Raw genomic sequence first — 18,177 nt, 5'->3', positions numbered from 1 at the left:
CCAACATCAAGACAGGAAAAGACTCGGTCTTATTTCATCTTAATCCACCATGAGCATTGCACCTCGCAGTACTTAGCTAGTTACAGTGACCAGGATAAACTTCCTTTTAACAGGAAGAAAACCTTGAGCAGAACCAGACTCAAGTTAGACAGCAATCTGCCTCGACCGAGTTGGGGTTGGAAAGAAGGATAGAGGAGAATAAGAGAGAGAGATCGATGATAGTGATAGTGATCGTTTAGATTTCCTGACATCTTGGAACTTATCGGAAATGATTGATCCCTCCTCCATTCAACAAAGACACATTTTAAGAGTTGTTTTATTCTTCTCGAGGACAGAGATGACAAGCTTTGACTAACCTGCGTCATGATGTTGTTATTTCAGACTTAAAAAATTTGAGTAAAGCACAAGAAATCATGTTTCTTTCTTTGGTTCAAACCACTGAAGTGAGCCAAAGTGAAACGTCAATGCCTCTTCTGTTGAACTTAGACCTCTCTGTACATTAAACCGATGAACGGACTCTATCCTGGGGGATGTAATGGAACAATAAATTACAGTGTTTACAACGCTAATTGGATTGATGTTTTAAAGATATCGTACTAGCTTGGAGTCATTTTTGTAACTGCTGGCTACACTGAAATTACTAAAAAGTCGGCTTCCTTTCTCAGGGGCATACTGCCTCTCCTCATCAGACAATGATAGACGATGATTGCTGATGAGTTCCAGGATCGGCAGCGACAAAACTTGACCTCAAAGCGTAGTAGACCTAAGTCCTTCTTGCTTCAGGAAACAGTTACATGAATCAGTTATGCATATTCGCAAGAAACTTTGATCTAGTAATCTCAACAAAATGGAATACTTTTGGGGCGCTGGTAGCATTCTAAGACCCCCACATACAGAGGCTATAGTCCTCGCCACAGAGGTCAACGGTTCGACTCCTGGCTGTGAACATTTGCTGCATGTCTTCCCCCACTCTCTACTCCCCACATTTCCTTTCTCTACAGCTGTCCTATCAAAAAAGGCAAAAATGCCAAAAAATATTAAAATATATATATATATATACATACATACATACATACATACATACATATATATATATATATATATATATATATATATATATATATATATATATATATATATATATATATATATTCAAACACTTTTTGCAATATATGGACTCCTTTGACTTCATTCTACAGATTGACAGTATTGGGTTTTTTTCTGTCTTTATTTTCCCTTTAATACAGCAAATGCTAAAATAGTAGAGAATGCAAGTGTTAAAGGATCCTTACCACATGTTTTCTTATAAAATACACATATGTGACCAGACATTGTTTCAGGAAAATATGGAAAACAGACGCTGTGCATTTAAGTGGACAACCACTGTCATCACCAGAGTTAATTAAAGCAACTAAAAAGCATGAAGTCACGTCTGTAGAGCAGTGGCAGCATGTTAGGATGTTTGGAGGGGCAAAACAATAGTTAAGGCAGCAGACCCTTCCCAGAAATACCACCCACCCTGCCATCAAGAGGTGTCTGAAACACTGAGAAGAACTCAATACTGTGCTCTGTCTCCACTGCTTTCAATGCAGCTCATCTCCCCTCCTAATTACATGTTTGTGCTATGACAGCCTTTCACCAAACACAACAGGAGTCTACCCAGAAACAGCATGTGGATCTAAGTAGGCCTTTACATTAAACCTCACAGTGGACAGATTTAGATATGGAGGCATTAATTCTGACACTAGGGAGAGAAAAAAAAGATTCAGATGTAATAAAAAGCACTCATTCCTCACTGTGGCCACAGCCACTTTCATGGTGAGATGCAGTGGCATATCTGCAGCTTTCAAAGCTGTTAAATGCCGACTCCGCCCCCACACTACTCTGTCATTTCACTCAAAGAGTTTACTAAAGATGCCCAAGGCTCACTGGGCGCTCATCTGCGGCTCTGAAACATTGGCAGCTTTTAAATGATACAGGCAAAAGGAGGGAAGGACGTCACCAAAACCTGACACTTATTATGCAGGAAGAGACAGCAACCGACATATCAGACGTCAAATATCGCTGAATCATACCTGTATCAGCCACAGGAAGGCAGACTGTCATAATGCTGATTAGGGATTTTCGGAAGCAACTTATTTCACAACCGTTCAAACAGGAATTCATATTAAGACTAACTGACTTGTCTAAAGGTTAGAGAACACTCAAAAATGAGCACAATTAATTTAGCACTGCCAAACAGAGTCTGTATAAATAATGTCCAATAGGTTTGCAGTGTGTGGCTAAAGCTAGCAGAGTTAGCACCACCAGCCTTCAGTCCTCCTTGCAGGTTAACGTCCACATGCCTGTGCTGGTTCCTCATTGCTCCGCTGGAGTGGTTATATGTCAGTTTATCCAGACACAGCCTACATACAACTTTATCTCCATTTACAAGATCAACATCACAAACCACGCTGCTTCCAGATGTCATCTGTGATCAAAATAAAATGAAGCCAAAATATGGTTATGATGGTTGTTGCCATGGAGCCATGGCCTGACAGCAGCTGGTAGAGCAGTAGGACTGATGCCACTCCACTTTTACTAACCAAAGCACACATTAAAGTGGTTAATGGTGAACTGACTGTAATTATATAGCACTCAATTAGTCTTTTGACTACTCAAAGCGCTTCTACACTACATGTTATATTCATAACACAGTAAGACTCATCATAGTACTACTGTGCATTGGAAACTTCCTATCAGTAGTGACTAATCCCGTTCACAACATTCACACACCACTTGCTGTGATACCAGGTGCAATTTAGGGTTCAGCGTCTTGCCCAAGGACACTTCGCCATGCGATGCAGGAACTGGAATCAAACTGCCAACTGTCCAGTTCAAAGATGACCAACTCTTCCACTGAGCCACAGCCACCCCAACTTTGACTTTCTGATATAACGTCAGAGCACAGCGTCCTCCGCATCACAAGAGCCAAGTCATCAAGCCTAAGCGACTTTGAATTGCGCTATATTAGTCCTATCAATTGTCATTATTATTATTAGCATCAGGGTTTGGCTTCCCTTTTGGGGATCTGCCATACCACCCATCATAATGCAGTCTACTGTCAGTACAAGGAATGGTTGACAGTTATAAGCTGTATATTCTTTCATAACAGTACCTTTTTTAAGAAAGCAGACTGCTGTTGGTTTAAAACAGTTTAATAAGCCATTTATAAAAAGTTTGTTTTCATTTCTGTTCAAAAATGTTCTTTCTGGACCAAGATCTAAAAAAAACCCTTACTTATTCACCTCTAGAATGAGGGCTGGTATCAAATTGGCTTAATTTCAGATGATTTAAAAATATGTCATGCAAATCTGACTTTGTTTTTTTAGGTGTGACATTTTTGTTTGGCTACAATAGGATTTACTCAAAGTATGTGCACAGCTGTAAGCTTTGTTAGCTTCTTTGTCTTCTTCATCTTTACCTCCATCAGTGCTTTGGCCTGCTGACCAGCTAGAACTTAAGGTTGTGAATTTATCAGAAAATACCTCACCTAACCCCACTTAAAACTGAAGGCTAACCCTTTAACTAACATTCATTTTATTTCAGTATGATTTTACTGAATGATATTAAAACACAAAAATGTTTCTGCTCCATTTAAACACAGAACTACCCTAGCTTTCTATTTACGTCTTCTCTATCAGGACTAAATTAACTTGCTTGAGATTGTATAAACCCTTCATGGTAAATGACAAGAGTGCACATTCATGACTGTGAGCCCTCCACTAAAAAGACGGCCAAAGTTCCTCTCCTGGTGCAGGGTAACTCAGAACAAAACCTCAATCCTGCCTCCTGGTGTCTTAAACCATGCACTGTGGAAAACCCCTCACCAGCTCAAGGCACAGACTTCAACCTGCCAGCATCATCATAGGCTTTACTTTTAGATTTAAATCTGAAAAAAAAAACGCTGCATGCCATCTTTCAAAGCCAGACTTTGTAAATAAAAAGGAACTTCTGTCGATTAAGAGCTGGAGAGCAATTTCCCATTAAACCAAACGTGACAAAATTAGCTCTGTGGTTCACAACGTCTACCACGGCCTCACCAGTACAGAGTTTTCAGACTGGAAGAAAATATTGTCAGTCTTGGATAGTCTTTACTTTTCCAGAAAAACACCCGGTAACAGGCCACTTAGTCAATAATGTGGGGTTTTTTTAGCACTAGACACCTGTGTTCCTGGAGTAAAAAAAACATCAAGTCAGGGTAAAAAAAGAAGACACTTTGGCCTGAGTCATCTGTCAAAAAGTGCAAATAACGAGGTTAAACTTGAGAGCCGTGCGCCGTGCTCTATGAATATAATTGCACTTCACTCGGTTTGGATAAATCAAGAAATAACTCATTAAAATGTCACCCAAAAGTGAATGTGACAGGAGTCCCTTTGCTGCTACTCTGCACAGATGGAGAAGTGAAAAAGAGAGGAGACAGAGAAGAGAGGGAGGACCGGCACCCTAAACGTGACAGGCCTCCTGAGGACATGGCACCCGTCATTAAAGATGACATCACAGCAGGGAGGGAACTTCCACGCGAGGTAGATCCTCCACGATGGTGCAGACCGGCTTGGTATAAATACCTTGAGCCCAGTGCCCTGGGAAGCAGCAGCAGCCGCTCAGACAGACAGACTCCACATCTAAAGGATATAAGAGTGCCGGGACAGCAGCCTCCCGACCCCCACACTGTTAAGGAGCGTAAACCTTCCCGGTAAGGTGGCATTTTTTTCTGATTTAGGGTTCAAGCACAGCGGATTCCCAGCTGCAGCCTGGCTCTCAGATAGAGGAGAGCTTCTGGTGGAGCACTGATGTTGCAAATGTAATGAGCCATGTGCTGTAGCTGGGTTTAGACTGGAGGGGTTTTGCGACTGTGAGCGATCAAGCAAGATTTTTTTAATTGCTCTGTAAAAGATGTTGGTGGATGCAACTGTGTGGGAACTTTTGAGAAAAACAAGCAACAGGTTTTTGATAATATGGCCAAAAAAAACTGTAGCCATAGATGTTCAAGATGTTTACTTTTCACTTTAGGAGCAAGTGTGATAAAGAAGTATAATGCCAACATTCATTTTCAACGATCTTCTCATTCTGACACTTACATATTGATGCACTAACAACACAGATTCAATGTGGCTCTAAGACCATCCTGCATGTTCTTTTGGTTGCTGATCAGAGGATGCCTCTCATAAATGGTTCTGTCTTTGCAGGTTTAGCTTCCCAAGATGGACCTGAGGGTAACAAGCGTTCTCCTCGTCCTCCTGGCCCTGGCCGAGGCGACCCCTGAGAGATACTACCATGTACCCAAAGTGAGCAAGGCTCCCTACCCCGTCAAGAGTCATGGTGAGTTACGTTTGTCTTCTCTCGTCTGTACTGTTAAAACTCTCTGTTTGGTACTTTATTATCAGCTTAGAGATAAGGAAGATTTGCTGCATTGGCAGGGAAACATGCAGGAATATAAAAAGCACTGCATCGACTGAAATCAAGGACAATAACTGAACTATAGTCAAACCAATTGGTCAGCAAATCTGCTCTCAGACTTTAAAAGCGCCACATACATCACTTTGTATTTCCAATTACCAGTATTACATAAATATAAGAACAGCAAAAGAGCAAAAAGTTGTACTTTTTGGTTTGCAAACTTGTGCTTCCAACTCCTGATGCTGAAGGGTAAAGAAGAGAGTTGATGTTTTAGTTGCTTTATCTGATTCTAAAGGTTTAAAAACATATTTTCAGCAATCCAGGAAAAAAATCTGGAGCTACAAAAGGCAAATGCTCATGAAAAAGCTTTTTTAAAAGGTCATATGATTAAGTCCTTTTCAGAACATCTTAATAAAGCACTCTTATATGAAATTAGGGCCATAACTTAAATCAGCGATCTGACAGTGATAACCAGTGAAGCCCTCAAAAGTAAGGAAAAATTCCCATTCATCCTGAGTCAAGTCATCTTCCTAATCATCATAAACACCTTTCAGTTCGAGCAGCCTTATAGCGCCAACTGGCTGATCATTGGCTCATGCAGATCAGTTTAGATGTCACCCTCTGCTATCTCCTAGATGCAGGCTCAACACAGCCTCTGGTTGGCTGAGGGCAGAAATCTGTGGTTGAAGTGGCTAACCTGCTGTGAATGTGTATAACTGTATACAGCTGGGAGGTAGTGGTGAAGCAGTAAAAGTGCAGTTGTGCTCTGGATAAATAAAGGGTGAAGAAGCGAACCATCAATTTTGCCTTTGTCATAAAGAAAACACAAACAGAGTGGCCATGACGTGACTGCTAAAATGATGTATGAGCTTGTATTCTATGTCCCAGCTGAGTGATTCAATCTCTGTTGAGGATTTATTTGTCCAATTCAGTTTATAAAAAAGTTTCTGATGTGGTTTGTCTGCACATATAAATGGTCCATGAGTAGAAAACGAGAGCTCAAATTTGACAAATGTCCAAAACAGATGTTGGTACCACGTTGCAGGAACGCCCTAACAAACAGTTTTGTGGTTTTGAATTCACCCCGCACAATCTTAATGAAAAAAAAACACAGACTGTGATTTCATATGTTCAAACAGTACGATCTAATAAACAAACCACAGCAAATTTACAGTAGCCGAGATAATAAAGCTATTTTTCCCAGTATAAAAGACAATAAGGATGTTGACTGGCGCAACTGGTTGGGAATAGATACAGGTACTAGTCTGAATATGGGAGTAATGTTGTTTTGCAGCAGGTCACACGTGGTTCAGCTCTCAGGTCAGCTACTGTGGCAGGAATCATCACTGTCCTCCAGTTTGTGGTGTCTCTGGCTGCCAGAGAATCCAATCCTGGCACAAATATCCCCTGTGAGGTCTCAGCCATGGCTTTATGTGGCTTGAAAATGACAGCCCTGTCAAAACATCTTCCTCTCAAAACACAACTTTCAAAAGAAAGGCTCAACTGTTGGATACTCTGACAGGTCATACTTCTCTTTTGGCAACTATGCTGCCTGATTTATCGTGTACTAAAGTTTCAGAGATGCTCCCTGTACACAATGGAGAACTGGAAGACCTGTACTCTTTTAGTGCAAAAGTTAAATGGCATGAATATTCAATGCTGTATGAAATGTATAACGATGGATTTCGAGAAGTAATTACATTTTCATTTTTTAAAACTAACTAGAAAACAACATTGAGTCCTGTGGGCTTTAGGGTTAAGGCACTAGACGTATTTCTCATCAACTCTCTACATAAACATGTGTCTTCAAGGCATCAAATAATACAAAAACTAAAGTTTTCCTTGCAAAATGCCAGACTTAAACAGTATTTTTTCTGAAATTGACTCTAGAGACAAATATAGTTAAGTGAGTACAATAGATTGACGTCAGATACACCAATTTAGTTGATATATATGAACTCATCTGACCTTATCCACAAACTCTATGCTATGTGGCAGGAAATGCATGGTGATGCTGACAACTTGCAGACCACTAACTATACATTCAGGGTCAGAGGCACAGCAGGAAATTAAAGGGAGCAGTATGGTTCAGGCAAATTAAATTGAGAAGCATCAGAGGTGGTGTGTTGGGTCTCAGGCCCACAGACACATGCCTGATGGGAACATCACCTCAGACTAGTGGTTCTGTCAAGGCTATCCTGGGAAGAAATGAGAGCTACAGTATGTCCACACCAGCCCTACAATCATAAGGAGCAGGGTTGTGGTGTTATAGAGAATACCAAAGCTTAAGTTATTCATGAGGCAGTAAAGGGCATTGACTGGAACAATACAAAAGATAGCATAGTGAATGCTTAAAATTTGAGTCGCTTATTGACCATTTACGCTGGTATAATTCAATTTGTCATTTTTTGTGAAGAGCTATTGATACCTTTGGTCTCCATCAGTTTAAATATGTTAAATACAATTGATGTTTTTTGTCTATATCTGACTAAAACGTTATGAGGTACACTGAACAGTAAGGTGTTATATTGAGGTTTATTTTTTAGTAAAAAAATCCTAATCATCAAAATGAACCAATTTAACAGACATAGATCCCTGTGACGACTGATGGTATGACTTCATGGCATCATATAACCGGAGCATTAACGTAACTTTATGTCCTCAGCCGTTGCAGGTCAGGATGGTCCTCAAGGTCCTCCAGGTGAGCAAGGACCAATGGGACCACCTGGACCCCCTGGAAAGAGTGGTGTAGGACATGCTGGACAACCAGGCCCACAAGGGCCACCCGGACCCCCTGGCCACTCTTATCCAGGTAAACCCGGTGCCCCAGGGGGAAATGGAAAACCAGGTAGTCCTGGCATTCCCGGTGAGAGAGGTTCCACTGGAGCACCTGGACAAATGGGTCCCAGGGGTGGACCCGGTACACCTGGATCCCCTGGACCTGCTGGACTTACTTCTGTTGGAAAACCTGGACCAGGTGGCATTCCTGGAGCAATGGGACCAAGAGGAGAGGCTGGTTTTAAGGGACATCCTGGTATTCCTGGTATTCCTGGTCTCAAGGGAGAGAGAGGCATTGGAGTCCCTGGGGTTCAAGGGGCATCAGGACCAGTTGGACCAATGGGCCCATCTGGCATGCCAGGCAAACCTGGAGTTGGTCAAACTGGTGCCACTGGCTACCCAGGAGAGCCTGGCAAGTCTGGCATTCCAGGAAGAGATGGTGCTCCCGGTGCAAGTGGTATGCCAGGAGCAAAAGGTCACACAGGAGCTCCAGGCACAGGTGCATCAGGAAAACCAGGCCAGAATGGTACCCCAGGCATGCCCGGACCTATGGGTGCTAAAGGTCCACAAGGTCCAGCTGGTCAGCCAGGCTCCCCTGGCATGCCAGGAGTTGGCAAGACAGGTGAATCTGGAATTCCAGGTGGCAGAGGATCTCCCGGTAGTCCTGGAACAACTGGTCAGAAAGGAGAGCCAGGTCCTACTGGTTTTACTGGTCAATCAGGTGCTCCTGGTCCTATTGGCCCAGCAGGTCCACAGGGTGCAAGAGGATTCCAGGGTGAGTCAGGCCCAAATGGGCCCAAAGGTGATATTGGTATGGTTGGTGCACCAGGCCCAAGGGGAACCAAAGGTGAGCAGGGAGCTCAGGGTTTCACTGGAAAACCAGGTAGCCCCGGAGCAGTAGGTCCTGCTGGACTACCAGGTCATCATGGTGCTCAAGGTTCCAAGGGTGAAAAAGGCCATGGTGGAGCCCCAGGAATGCCCGGTTCAAACGGTGGCCCAGGACCAAAAGGACACACAGGACCTGCAGGATCATCAGGAAAACCTGGTGAAATGGGAAGGCCAGGAGGCATGGGCCAAGTTGGACCCCCTGGTCCATCAGGTCCCTCTGGGCTTAAGGGCCATCCAGGTCTTCCAGGCCCACCTGGCCCAGCTGGCCAGGTTGCTAAAGGACTTGCTGGCCCTCATGGTCCCCCTGGAATTCCAGGTGCCAGAGGTCAAGATGGTCTCCCAGGACCCTCTGGTCCCCCAGGTCCACCTGGTGCACCAGGAGAGGTGATTTACCACCACGAGAAAGCCATGCCAGTCAAGTCTCATGAAGTTGTGATGCCTCATGAGATGATGAAGGCCCCCATGTCTGCCTTCAGTGCTGTGCTGACCCAGGCCTACCCTCCAGCTGCAACCCCTATTGTGTTCAACCAGGTTCTGTATAACGGTGAGCAGCATTACGACAGTCACAGTGGTGTGTTTTCCTGCCAGGTCCCAGGCCTGTACTACTTCAGCTTCCATGTCCATGTCAATGGTGCAAATGCTCTTGTAGCTCTCTACAAAAATGATGAGCCAGTTCTTTTCACCTATGATGAGTACAACAAGGGCTTCCTTGATCAGATGTCAGGCAGCACAGTCCTCAACCTGCATCCTGGTGACAGAGTCTACGTTCAGGTCCCTGATGAGGAGAGTAATGGTATATTTGCAGCTGACAATGTTCACTGCATTTTCTCTGGGTTCTTGATTGCCTCAACGTGATTTCACAAAATTCCCTTATAAACCTCACAACATTACAAAACATAGAACTGCTCAGAGAAATGAATCAGGTTAAAACTCAAAACTGAGAATTTAGAAAGAAGAAAGGTAATCTTAACAAGTAAAAACTGCCTCATTTATTTCTGTACAATAATCAGAAAGTCTTTAATTTGTTACTTGACCAACAAAGGTATTAATGTATAATACTTTAAAATTGATGGTTCAACTTGACCCCTTTATCCAGTTGCCCCACTGTGTGTGGCTTACAGTTTTAGAAAACGTGAGAAAATATTGACACAGATTTCTTAAGTGGTGCTTTACATCTGCCTGTAACATTTACAGTACGCCTTTTACATGTGTTTATTTTTTTAATGTCTGTTGTTCAAGATTTTTCCTGTGATATGAATACGAAAGACACGCAAAACTGTTGTACTTTATGTCATTAGAGATCAGCACACTCACAAGCACTGTGACAAAAAGAACAATGCAGAATGAGAAAATCAAACTGATTGTTTCAAACAACAATGTCCCATTGGATGTGTTAAGTTGTGTACCACTTACCGACCAAAACACAGAATAAAACTTATAGTTTGAAAAAGAAAAATGCTGTCTTTGTGTTGTTTTCCTTTTCAGAGTGAGTTCTTGACAGATTGTGAATACATAAAAACACGTACCTTTGAATGCAGATGTGTTGTAATTGTGGTCGATAGCAGCAACCATATCTTTCCAAAAGTCAGAATTCACCTCATTTCCTCGCTGCATACACAAACAGTTACATTTTTAGTTTGTTTTTACTCATACAAATCTGAATCATTACTAGGAAATGATAGTTTTGAATATAGTACCTTATGTAACATATCCACAACTCTTCCACAGAGGAGGGCCCCGGGTAGATCAAAATAGTTGTCATAGAAGTAGTATTTAGCTGAAAAAAACAAACCAGCATGTAAGTCAATGAAAATGTGGAAAATACATTGGTAAAAACACACTGCAGAGAATGCACATGAGCACACATTAAAGAGGAATTCTGGTATTTTAAATATTTAACAAACTTTTGGGTCTAAATGGGTTAAAAGGTTACAGTAGGTGTTGGAAGTCCCGCAGGATATCTCTTTGTTTGACAGCCATGAATCAGGCTCTGAAAGCTGCAAAGTAACCATTGAGAGAAAATATGCCTGACTAAAGTGTGTCAACCAAAACTGCTTCTTTTTGCCGCTAACAGGCTTTGTCTGCTTTTCAAAGCTGTGCTTCCCAGACAGAGACAATGCCTTGGCAGCCTGCACTAGTATGTTTTCAGCCGTCTACATCTATGGCAATTTCCATTTAAAACTTTTTTTTTAATCTATATAAGACCACCAGCCATGATCAATAAATCATACCATCTCCCGTCACCATCTACCCATCCTGTCTGACAACCTGCAGTGCCTGACACAGGTGATCTTTGTAGGTGAGCAGAGAGAGAGAGAGGTCCTACATTATTGCCTCCCATTTAGATGCAATGTCTCAAGTGAAATATGAACCTTCTAATGCCTCATTCGTGTGCCGATCACATGTTGTGGTTAACTGTACATTTGGTGACAGATTTCAAAAAGCAAGCTGGGTTATTTAGACGTCTTGAGTAAACCTACTGCTGATGAATGTTGTCAAAAGATCTGACACATACAGAAAAGAGAAATGCTTGGAGGCGAGGCGGGACACACTGCTGTGCTGTACGTGTGGCAAAGTAATTAGTGAACACACTTAAAGAAGTTGGAGGAAAAATCCAGTTGATTTAACTAACCAAATGATAGAATTAATAGATAGATGACGTGATATGAATAGGTTGTGTATTTTAATATTTTCAGACCCTCCTCAGCAACAAGTACTGCATCATTCTGTGGGAAACACGGTAAAGAATCTTAAAGCATCACAGAAAACATGGGTGTTCTTTCTAATACTGATAATACTACACAGCCCATCGACAAAAAGTTTTTCTAACTTCTAAAACACTCAAGTTTCAACATACTTGATCTTGTGAAGGAAGTATTGAGGCTGTTGAAGTGCTTCCATTCCCTTTTTGGACCGTAGTGTTTGATGATCTCTTCTGTGCTGAGGTCATTGGTTCCATGTGTCGCTCTAGTCAAGTAATAAATAAAACATTTTCATCATCTCAGCTTGAAGGTTTGTGAAAACAATGACAGGCCTGACAGAAAAACAGAGAGTACAGTGAATACAGTGAGAGCGTACCGCAGGACAGTTCCATCTTCAGCCAGCTTCACAAGGTTTCCATCGTCCAGATCCACCACCAGCCCTTTAAAACTGAACACAAAATTCAGCTTGTTATAAGATATTGGCTTCCCAGACTACTGCAGATTATTATAGCTGAAGTTAGAGGAGTATATATAACAATTATTTGATACGAGATATCAATTTCATAACAGCCCGTTTAACACAGTTTCACCCTTCTTCACATGCACACAGTTACTGAAATTTCCTGACTCCTTCTGGGTGAGCTGTAAATGCAAACAGACCATTTTTTCATCAAGCTAGTGCCTGATTGTCCTGAAATTACCAGGATAATGTTCATGTGTGAAAGGGGCTTTAGAGATATACTGCCAGTCAAAAGTTTGGACACACCTTCTCATTCAATGGTTTTTATTTATTTGAATTATTTTCAACATTGTAGATTAATACTGAAGACATCAAAACTGTGAAATAATCTGTTTTTGTAATAATCTGGATTACAACAGTAGTCAAATAGGGCTATCCATTGTGTACTAACCCTACCTCTGAACAACACAACTGATGGTCTCAAACACATTAAGAAGGCAAGTCATTCTACAAATGAACTCTTGACAAGGCTCATGTTCATTAGAAAAAAAAAGAGACCACTTCATGAAGCAGACTGAGAGAATACCAAGAGTGTGCAAAGCTGTCATCAAGGCTTAAGGGGGCTACTTTACAGAATCTAAAATATAAAACATATTCTGCTTTGTTTAACGTTTTTTTGTTCATTCAATAATTCCATATATGTTCTTTCATAGTTTTGATATCTTTGGTATTAATCTACAGTGTTTCAAATAATTAAAATAAATACAAACCATCGAATGAGAAGGGGTTTCCAAACTTTTGACTGGTAGTGTATGTTTAGTTACTCTGGGCAGGAAGAAACTGCTAACCCCCAGGTAGCGACCATAAGAGTGCAACCCAATGCTATTTGTATCATTCTTTATCTATAAAGCTGTATATTACAGGTTATTTATGCTTTGTTTGGACATCAGTGTTGGAACAACAATATTCAGTATTGGTCAGAGCTTTAGGTAAGAACTTGTATTTGTGATAACACCTTTTTTTATTGAAACATTCATATAAAAAAATGCAATAACAAAGAAAACATATTCTCTCTGATTATGGACCACAGGTGTCACTGCATTTAGGAATCCTATGAAAGTAAATGCATTAAAATAAAGCTGCTTTAACCATGATCCCACATGATAACAACTCACTGACAGCATACTCTCTCTCTCTGTAACATGCAGGTCTTGTTTCAGGACTGCAAGAACAGTCAAGGAAACAAACCTAGTCGTTTAAGTGTTGACCAAAGATGAAAAATCCTTTTTCTAAATGCTTTGTCAGTCTCCTCGTCACTTCATTTTGGATTAGCATTCTTGTTTCCTTTTATTATCAACAAAAAACACCCATGCATCAGGGTCTTCAGATGCAGAAACCTAAAGGGTATACTCTTTGCATTGTTCAGGATCTAAATGACAAACAGTGGTCATTGGAGTCTCCTATAAGACAGTAATGTCCCAGTTTTTATTTGCTAGTCTTGAACCAGATGTAGGAATCTTTTCTGCAATGTTGTCACACACTTAGACCACCTGATCCTGCACTAAGACCTTTTACCTGACGTGTTTGATGTGACACATTTGCATGCAGGGATTTGACTGCAGCAGTAACACTTTGTACCACATCTGCCAGTGGATTCCATCTAGGGGAGGATTCCAAAACTTTGTGCATTAGTCATCAGACCCTGGATTATATAAAAACTAGGCCCCAGGCTTAAAAAACCCTGTAGTTTCCTCTGAGTATGTCTGAAAAACAATTAAAATTCATCACACCTTTATGACACAGTTTCCCCGTTGGCTCAGGGACCTGCAGCTGCTGACTCACCAGAAATCCCAGGTAGCGGGGGTTAGGTTCAGCAGGTCCTTATCATAGCCTTTATGCTCCACCAGATAGCGAGCAAAACTCTCATAGATCAGCTGCAAAGAAAGTGAAGAGATAACAGCACTTATTGCAATGAGCTGCACAGTCATGATGGAAATGAGAACAAAAGAACAGTCACCATGTGCCAATGAAAGCCCTGAATACACAGGTTTACCTCGTTATGGTAATCATTTTCTCTTTGTTTAATGCACATATTTTTAAAATAAGTCTGATGTTTTGATTTCTGTCTCACTTTCCCACAGCCTCAGAGAAAGTTAAACTATGGTCAGTCTGTTCACCTTTAGATGCTGACCAGGCGGTCTGTGGTTTTTACTTTAACAGGTAACAGTTTAACAGTTACATGAGCCTGCTCAACTCCTAAATGATGACGATGTTGGATGTGGCTGGACATGCCCAAAAAAAGAAAGCAAAGAGCCAAACAAGCTCAAAAAGTTATGCAAGTACCAACGAAGTTGGGGTTATTTCACAGTTGGTTTGACCTTTGATTTGCAGAACTATCTATGCCCTGAATTTGACACAAACTGGCTGTGTTTTTTAAAGAGGCTCGTCATTTTTTGTTCTGCAGACATATGAGATTAAAGACTGACTAGTCGACTAAGCCCCCTATGAGGAACTGTTGTACACGCACTTTACCTTTAAATACTACCCACTGTACCATTAAATACTGCACACTGTACCTTTAAATACTACCCATCGTACCTTTAATACTGCACACTGTACCTTTAAATACTACACACTGTACCTTTAAATACTACACACTATACCTTTAAATACTACACACTGTACCTTTAAATACTGCACACTGTACCTTTAAATAGAACAAGGTGCACTGATCAATCCGGCACACTGTATCTTTAAATGTCACACTCGGCACCTTAAAATACTACACAATGTACCTTTAAAAAAAATACACACTACACTGTTTGATACTACACAGGGCACCATTAAATTTAACACACTTTACTTTAAAATACTACACACTGTACTTTTAAATATTACACACTGTACCTTTAAATACTGCACACTGTACCTTTAAATACTAAACACTGTACTTTTAAATACTACACACTTTACTTTAATATACTACACACTGTACCATCAAATACTACACACTATCTTTAAATACTACACACTGTACCCCTGAATACTACACACTGTACTTTTAAATACTACACACTGTACCTTTAAATACTACTGTCCATTTAAATACTACGCACTGTACCTTTAAATACTACACACTGTACCTTTAAATACCACACACTGTCCCTTTAAATACTACACACTGTCCCATTAAATACTACACATCACACCATTAAATATCACCCACTACACTGTTCAATCCAGCACACTGCATCATTAAATTTTACACACTATTCCTTCAAATACTACACATTGCACTGTTAAATACCACACACAGTAATTTTAAATACTACACACTGGACCTTCAAAATTTAAAGGGACAGCGTGTAGTATTTAAAGGTACAGTGTGAAGTACTAAAAAGAGAAGTAAGCAGTATTTAAAGTTTAAATACTGCTCACTGTACCTTGATGATCGTTGTATTCATGATCATTCAGGTACGATCTTCCTGTCTCTGAACCAAGTATTATTTTTCCCTCCTTGAGGTAAAGGATAAAAGTAAAGTGTAGTAATGTGTAGTAGACTAAAGTCAAGTTATAGTCTATTAGCAGGAAGGAAAACTTTTTCCACCTCCACAATGAGTAACTCTAATCTCATGAAGCACCAAACAACATGCTTTTTCTAAGCTAGCTGCCAGAGAGCCCGGCACTGGAAACACAGGTGACCTCGATGCAGCTTGTCACACCAAGTAGGAACAACTCCATCATAGCTCCACAGCCTGTGAGCCAGGGAGGACTACACAGACTCAGGTATGTTGTTGAGGACATGCTACACATATCAGCTGCTGTCAGAGAACTAAAGAGCAACATACCAGTGAGACCAGAGGCTGGGGACGCCAAAGTAACTACTTACTTTTCTAATGCAGTAACTTAGATAGTAATTTAGTTACTTTATGTGAACTCTCAGCTTTTTGATTATTTACTTATATTTCTGATTTAAAACTGGAAAATATAGACTGAAAATGCATAACTCTTTCTGAGACACTCTCAGTGTTCTGACTTCATTGGGGTCAATTGTTAAGATCATGATTTTTAACTCAGAATAATCCCGTTAAAATCAGAAATCTGACTTCAATCTCAGATTTATGTCTGTATTCAAATAATCAAAGCAATAAAATGAGAATTAAACCTGAACTAGTTAGGATTGTTCTTTATCTTTGGCTGTTTTTAAAGCACTGACAGGATGAGTACATGTGTCATGCATGGAAAACAGAGAGCATGAGTGGACCCCAGGCCTGGTAAACCTGACCATAGTGATTGGCTGTGATGTATGTCACAATGTCACAGAGATCTAAACCCTGTATGTGTGCTGTGATATTTATGTAACAGTATGTTATATTAGTGAAAACACTCTGATACAAGAGGATGCTCATGACAGAAGGCCACAAAGAGGATTTACAGACGCGTATGATGTTCAACCTGTGAGTCACGCAGAGTGACTGCAGCATCAGGAGCATCGCATCACCTCACACACACACACACACACAGGCACACACACACAGATCCCTCCACTCAACCACTAAACACACTATATGACAATATAAAGGGGTATTTATCCACACAGTGTAGACACAGTTGACATTAAGTGACCGTGGAGCGGATTGGCGGCTCCGTGCTATTTATAATCCAGATGTGTTGCAGATCGGAGCGTCACGGCCACCGTATGATTATGTACTGGAGCTAGCTGCACGCTGCACACTCACCCTCGAGGTCTCCTTCAGGTGGTACCGGCAGAGCGTGTGGTCCAGGTCGAAGCCAATAACATCACAGTCCGACAGGCTGAAGTATTCGCTCATCGTGGCTGCAGCTTGTGGGGATCTGAACGCTGCTGTACGCACGGCGGCACAACACCACGGTGTGTCAATGTCACTGTGCAGCGGCGGCGGGGACTGCGCTCTGTGCACGCGCGGCTCTCTCCCCGCTTGCAGCACAGCAGAAAGAAAGTCCACGAGCTCCTCTTCTCCGACACGAAAGAATGACCATTAACCGGTTAACGTGAAGAAGTTACCTAGAAGGAGCCAGAAGTTAAACTCCTGTGTGCCAGAAGAAGGCGGCAGAGAGTCGAGTGCGGGAGTGAGCGTGCAGCGCTTCCGGGTGTGGAGCGGACCCGTAACACTCAGTGTAAATACGCAGAATGAATTTGGAATGCGCATTCCTTTATGCACTGCTGGAAAACACTACTACAGGGTCCAAGGGCATACTCCTACCCCCTTAGATTGTATGCCTCAACTTTCACATGTAGAAGCGTCATTATTTATTTCAGTCTTTTTCACATCCAGTTAAGAAGAACTCATTACGGCACTAAAAATAGTTAATCATAAGGGGCATTGATGGTAATTTTGCTCACAGAAAATAACAGCAACATTTAACCATTTAATAATCTGGCTTGAATTTATCAAAGTCCCTTTTTATAACATTTAGAGCAATATTTGTAAATATGAATGTTAAGTATAAATATCATTTTTAATTACATATACTGGTAGCTACAAAATAAAATAAAATATTAATGCTAAGTATATACATAATTGTTAAATATAACTATAAAATAACATTTTAATGTTAAATATATATTTACATAATTTTAAACATCAGCATAGATTCATTTGAGACATTTACCTTTATATTTTAGATTTCACATTTAGATTTTATTAAATATTTACATTTTAGATATTTGTAAATCTAAATGTCAAATAGAAATAGAAATGTTAACCAAACATATAATTCTTACATATGAATATAAAATAAAAATGTTGAATATAAATTTAGATAATTTCAATCAATCAATCCATCAATCTTTGTATAGCGCCAAATCACAACAAACCTTATCTCAAGACGCTTTTCAAACATAGAAGGTCTAGACCATACTGTACGTCA

The 18,177-nt window shown here is 40.8% G+C and overlaps 2 protein-coding genes across 2 annotated transcripts in view; one reads left to right on the top strand and one right to left on the bottom strand.

Moving 5' to 3' along the window:
* Positions 1–17,411, bottom strand: part of nt5dc1 (5'-nucleotidase domain containing 1) — an 88,114-nt gene extending 70,703 nt beyond the window's left edge. The window contains exons 1-6 of the mRNA XM_034699760.1: positions 17,007–17,411; positions 14,110–14,201; positions 12,184–12,255; positions 11,963–12,072; positions 10,803–10,882; positions 10,632–10,713 (exon numbers count right to left, since the gene is read on the bottom strand). Of these exons, the coding sequence (XP_034555651.1) occupies positions 10,632–10,713; positions 10,803–10,882; positions 11,963–12,072; positions 12,184–12,255; positions 14,110–14,201; positions 17,007–17,099 (529 nt within the window). The 5' untranslated portion in view covers positions 17,100–17,411. The remainder of the gene's footprint in view (positions 1–10,631; positions 10,714–10,802; positions 10,883–11,962; positions 12,073–12,183; positions 12,256–14,109; positions 14,202–17,006) is intronic.
* Positions 4,588–10,555, top strand: col10a1b (collagen, type X, alpha 1b). Its single transcript, XM_034699759.1, has 3 exons — positions 4,588–4,735; positions 5,229–5,361; positions 8,105–10,555. Exons 2-3 carry the CDS (start codon positions 5,244–5,246, stop codon positions 9,958–9,960), a joined length of 1,974 nt encoding a protein of 657 aa, XP_034555650.1. The 5' UTR covers positions 4,588–4,735; positions 5,229–5,243; the 3' UTR covers positions 9,961–10,555.
* Positions 17,412–18,177: the final 766 nt, after the last annotated feature.

The sequence above is a fragment of the Notolabrus celidotus genome, chromosome 13, assembly GCF_009762535.1.
Source record: "Notolabrus celidotus isolate fNotCel1 chromosome 13, fNotCel1.pri, whole genome shotgun sequence".
NCBI classification, from domain to species: domain Eukaryota; kingdom Metazoa; phylum Chordata; class Actinopteri; order Labriformes; family Labridae; genus Notolabrus; species Notolabrus celidotus.
Note: the sequence above shows the minus strand (reverse complement) of the source record. Positions and strands in the feature narration are given on the sequence as shown.

Excerpts from the sequence above, each read along its gene's own strand:
- col10a1b (XM_034699759.1), top strand. The coding sequence starts at position 5,244 with ATGGACCTGAGGGTAACAAGCGTTCTCCTCGTCCTCCTGGCCCTGGCC. Across the intron at positions 5,362-8,104 it reads CTACCCCGTCAAGAGTCATG|CCGTTGCAGGTCAGGATGGT; the intron begins GTGAGTTACGTT and ends TTATGTCCTCAG.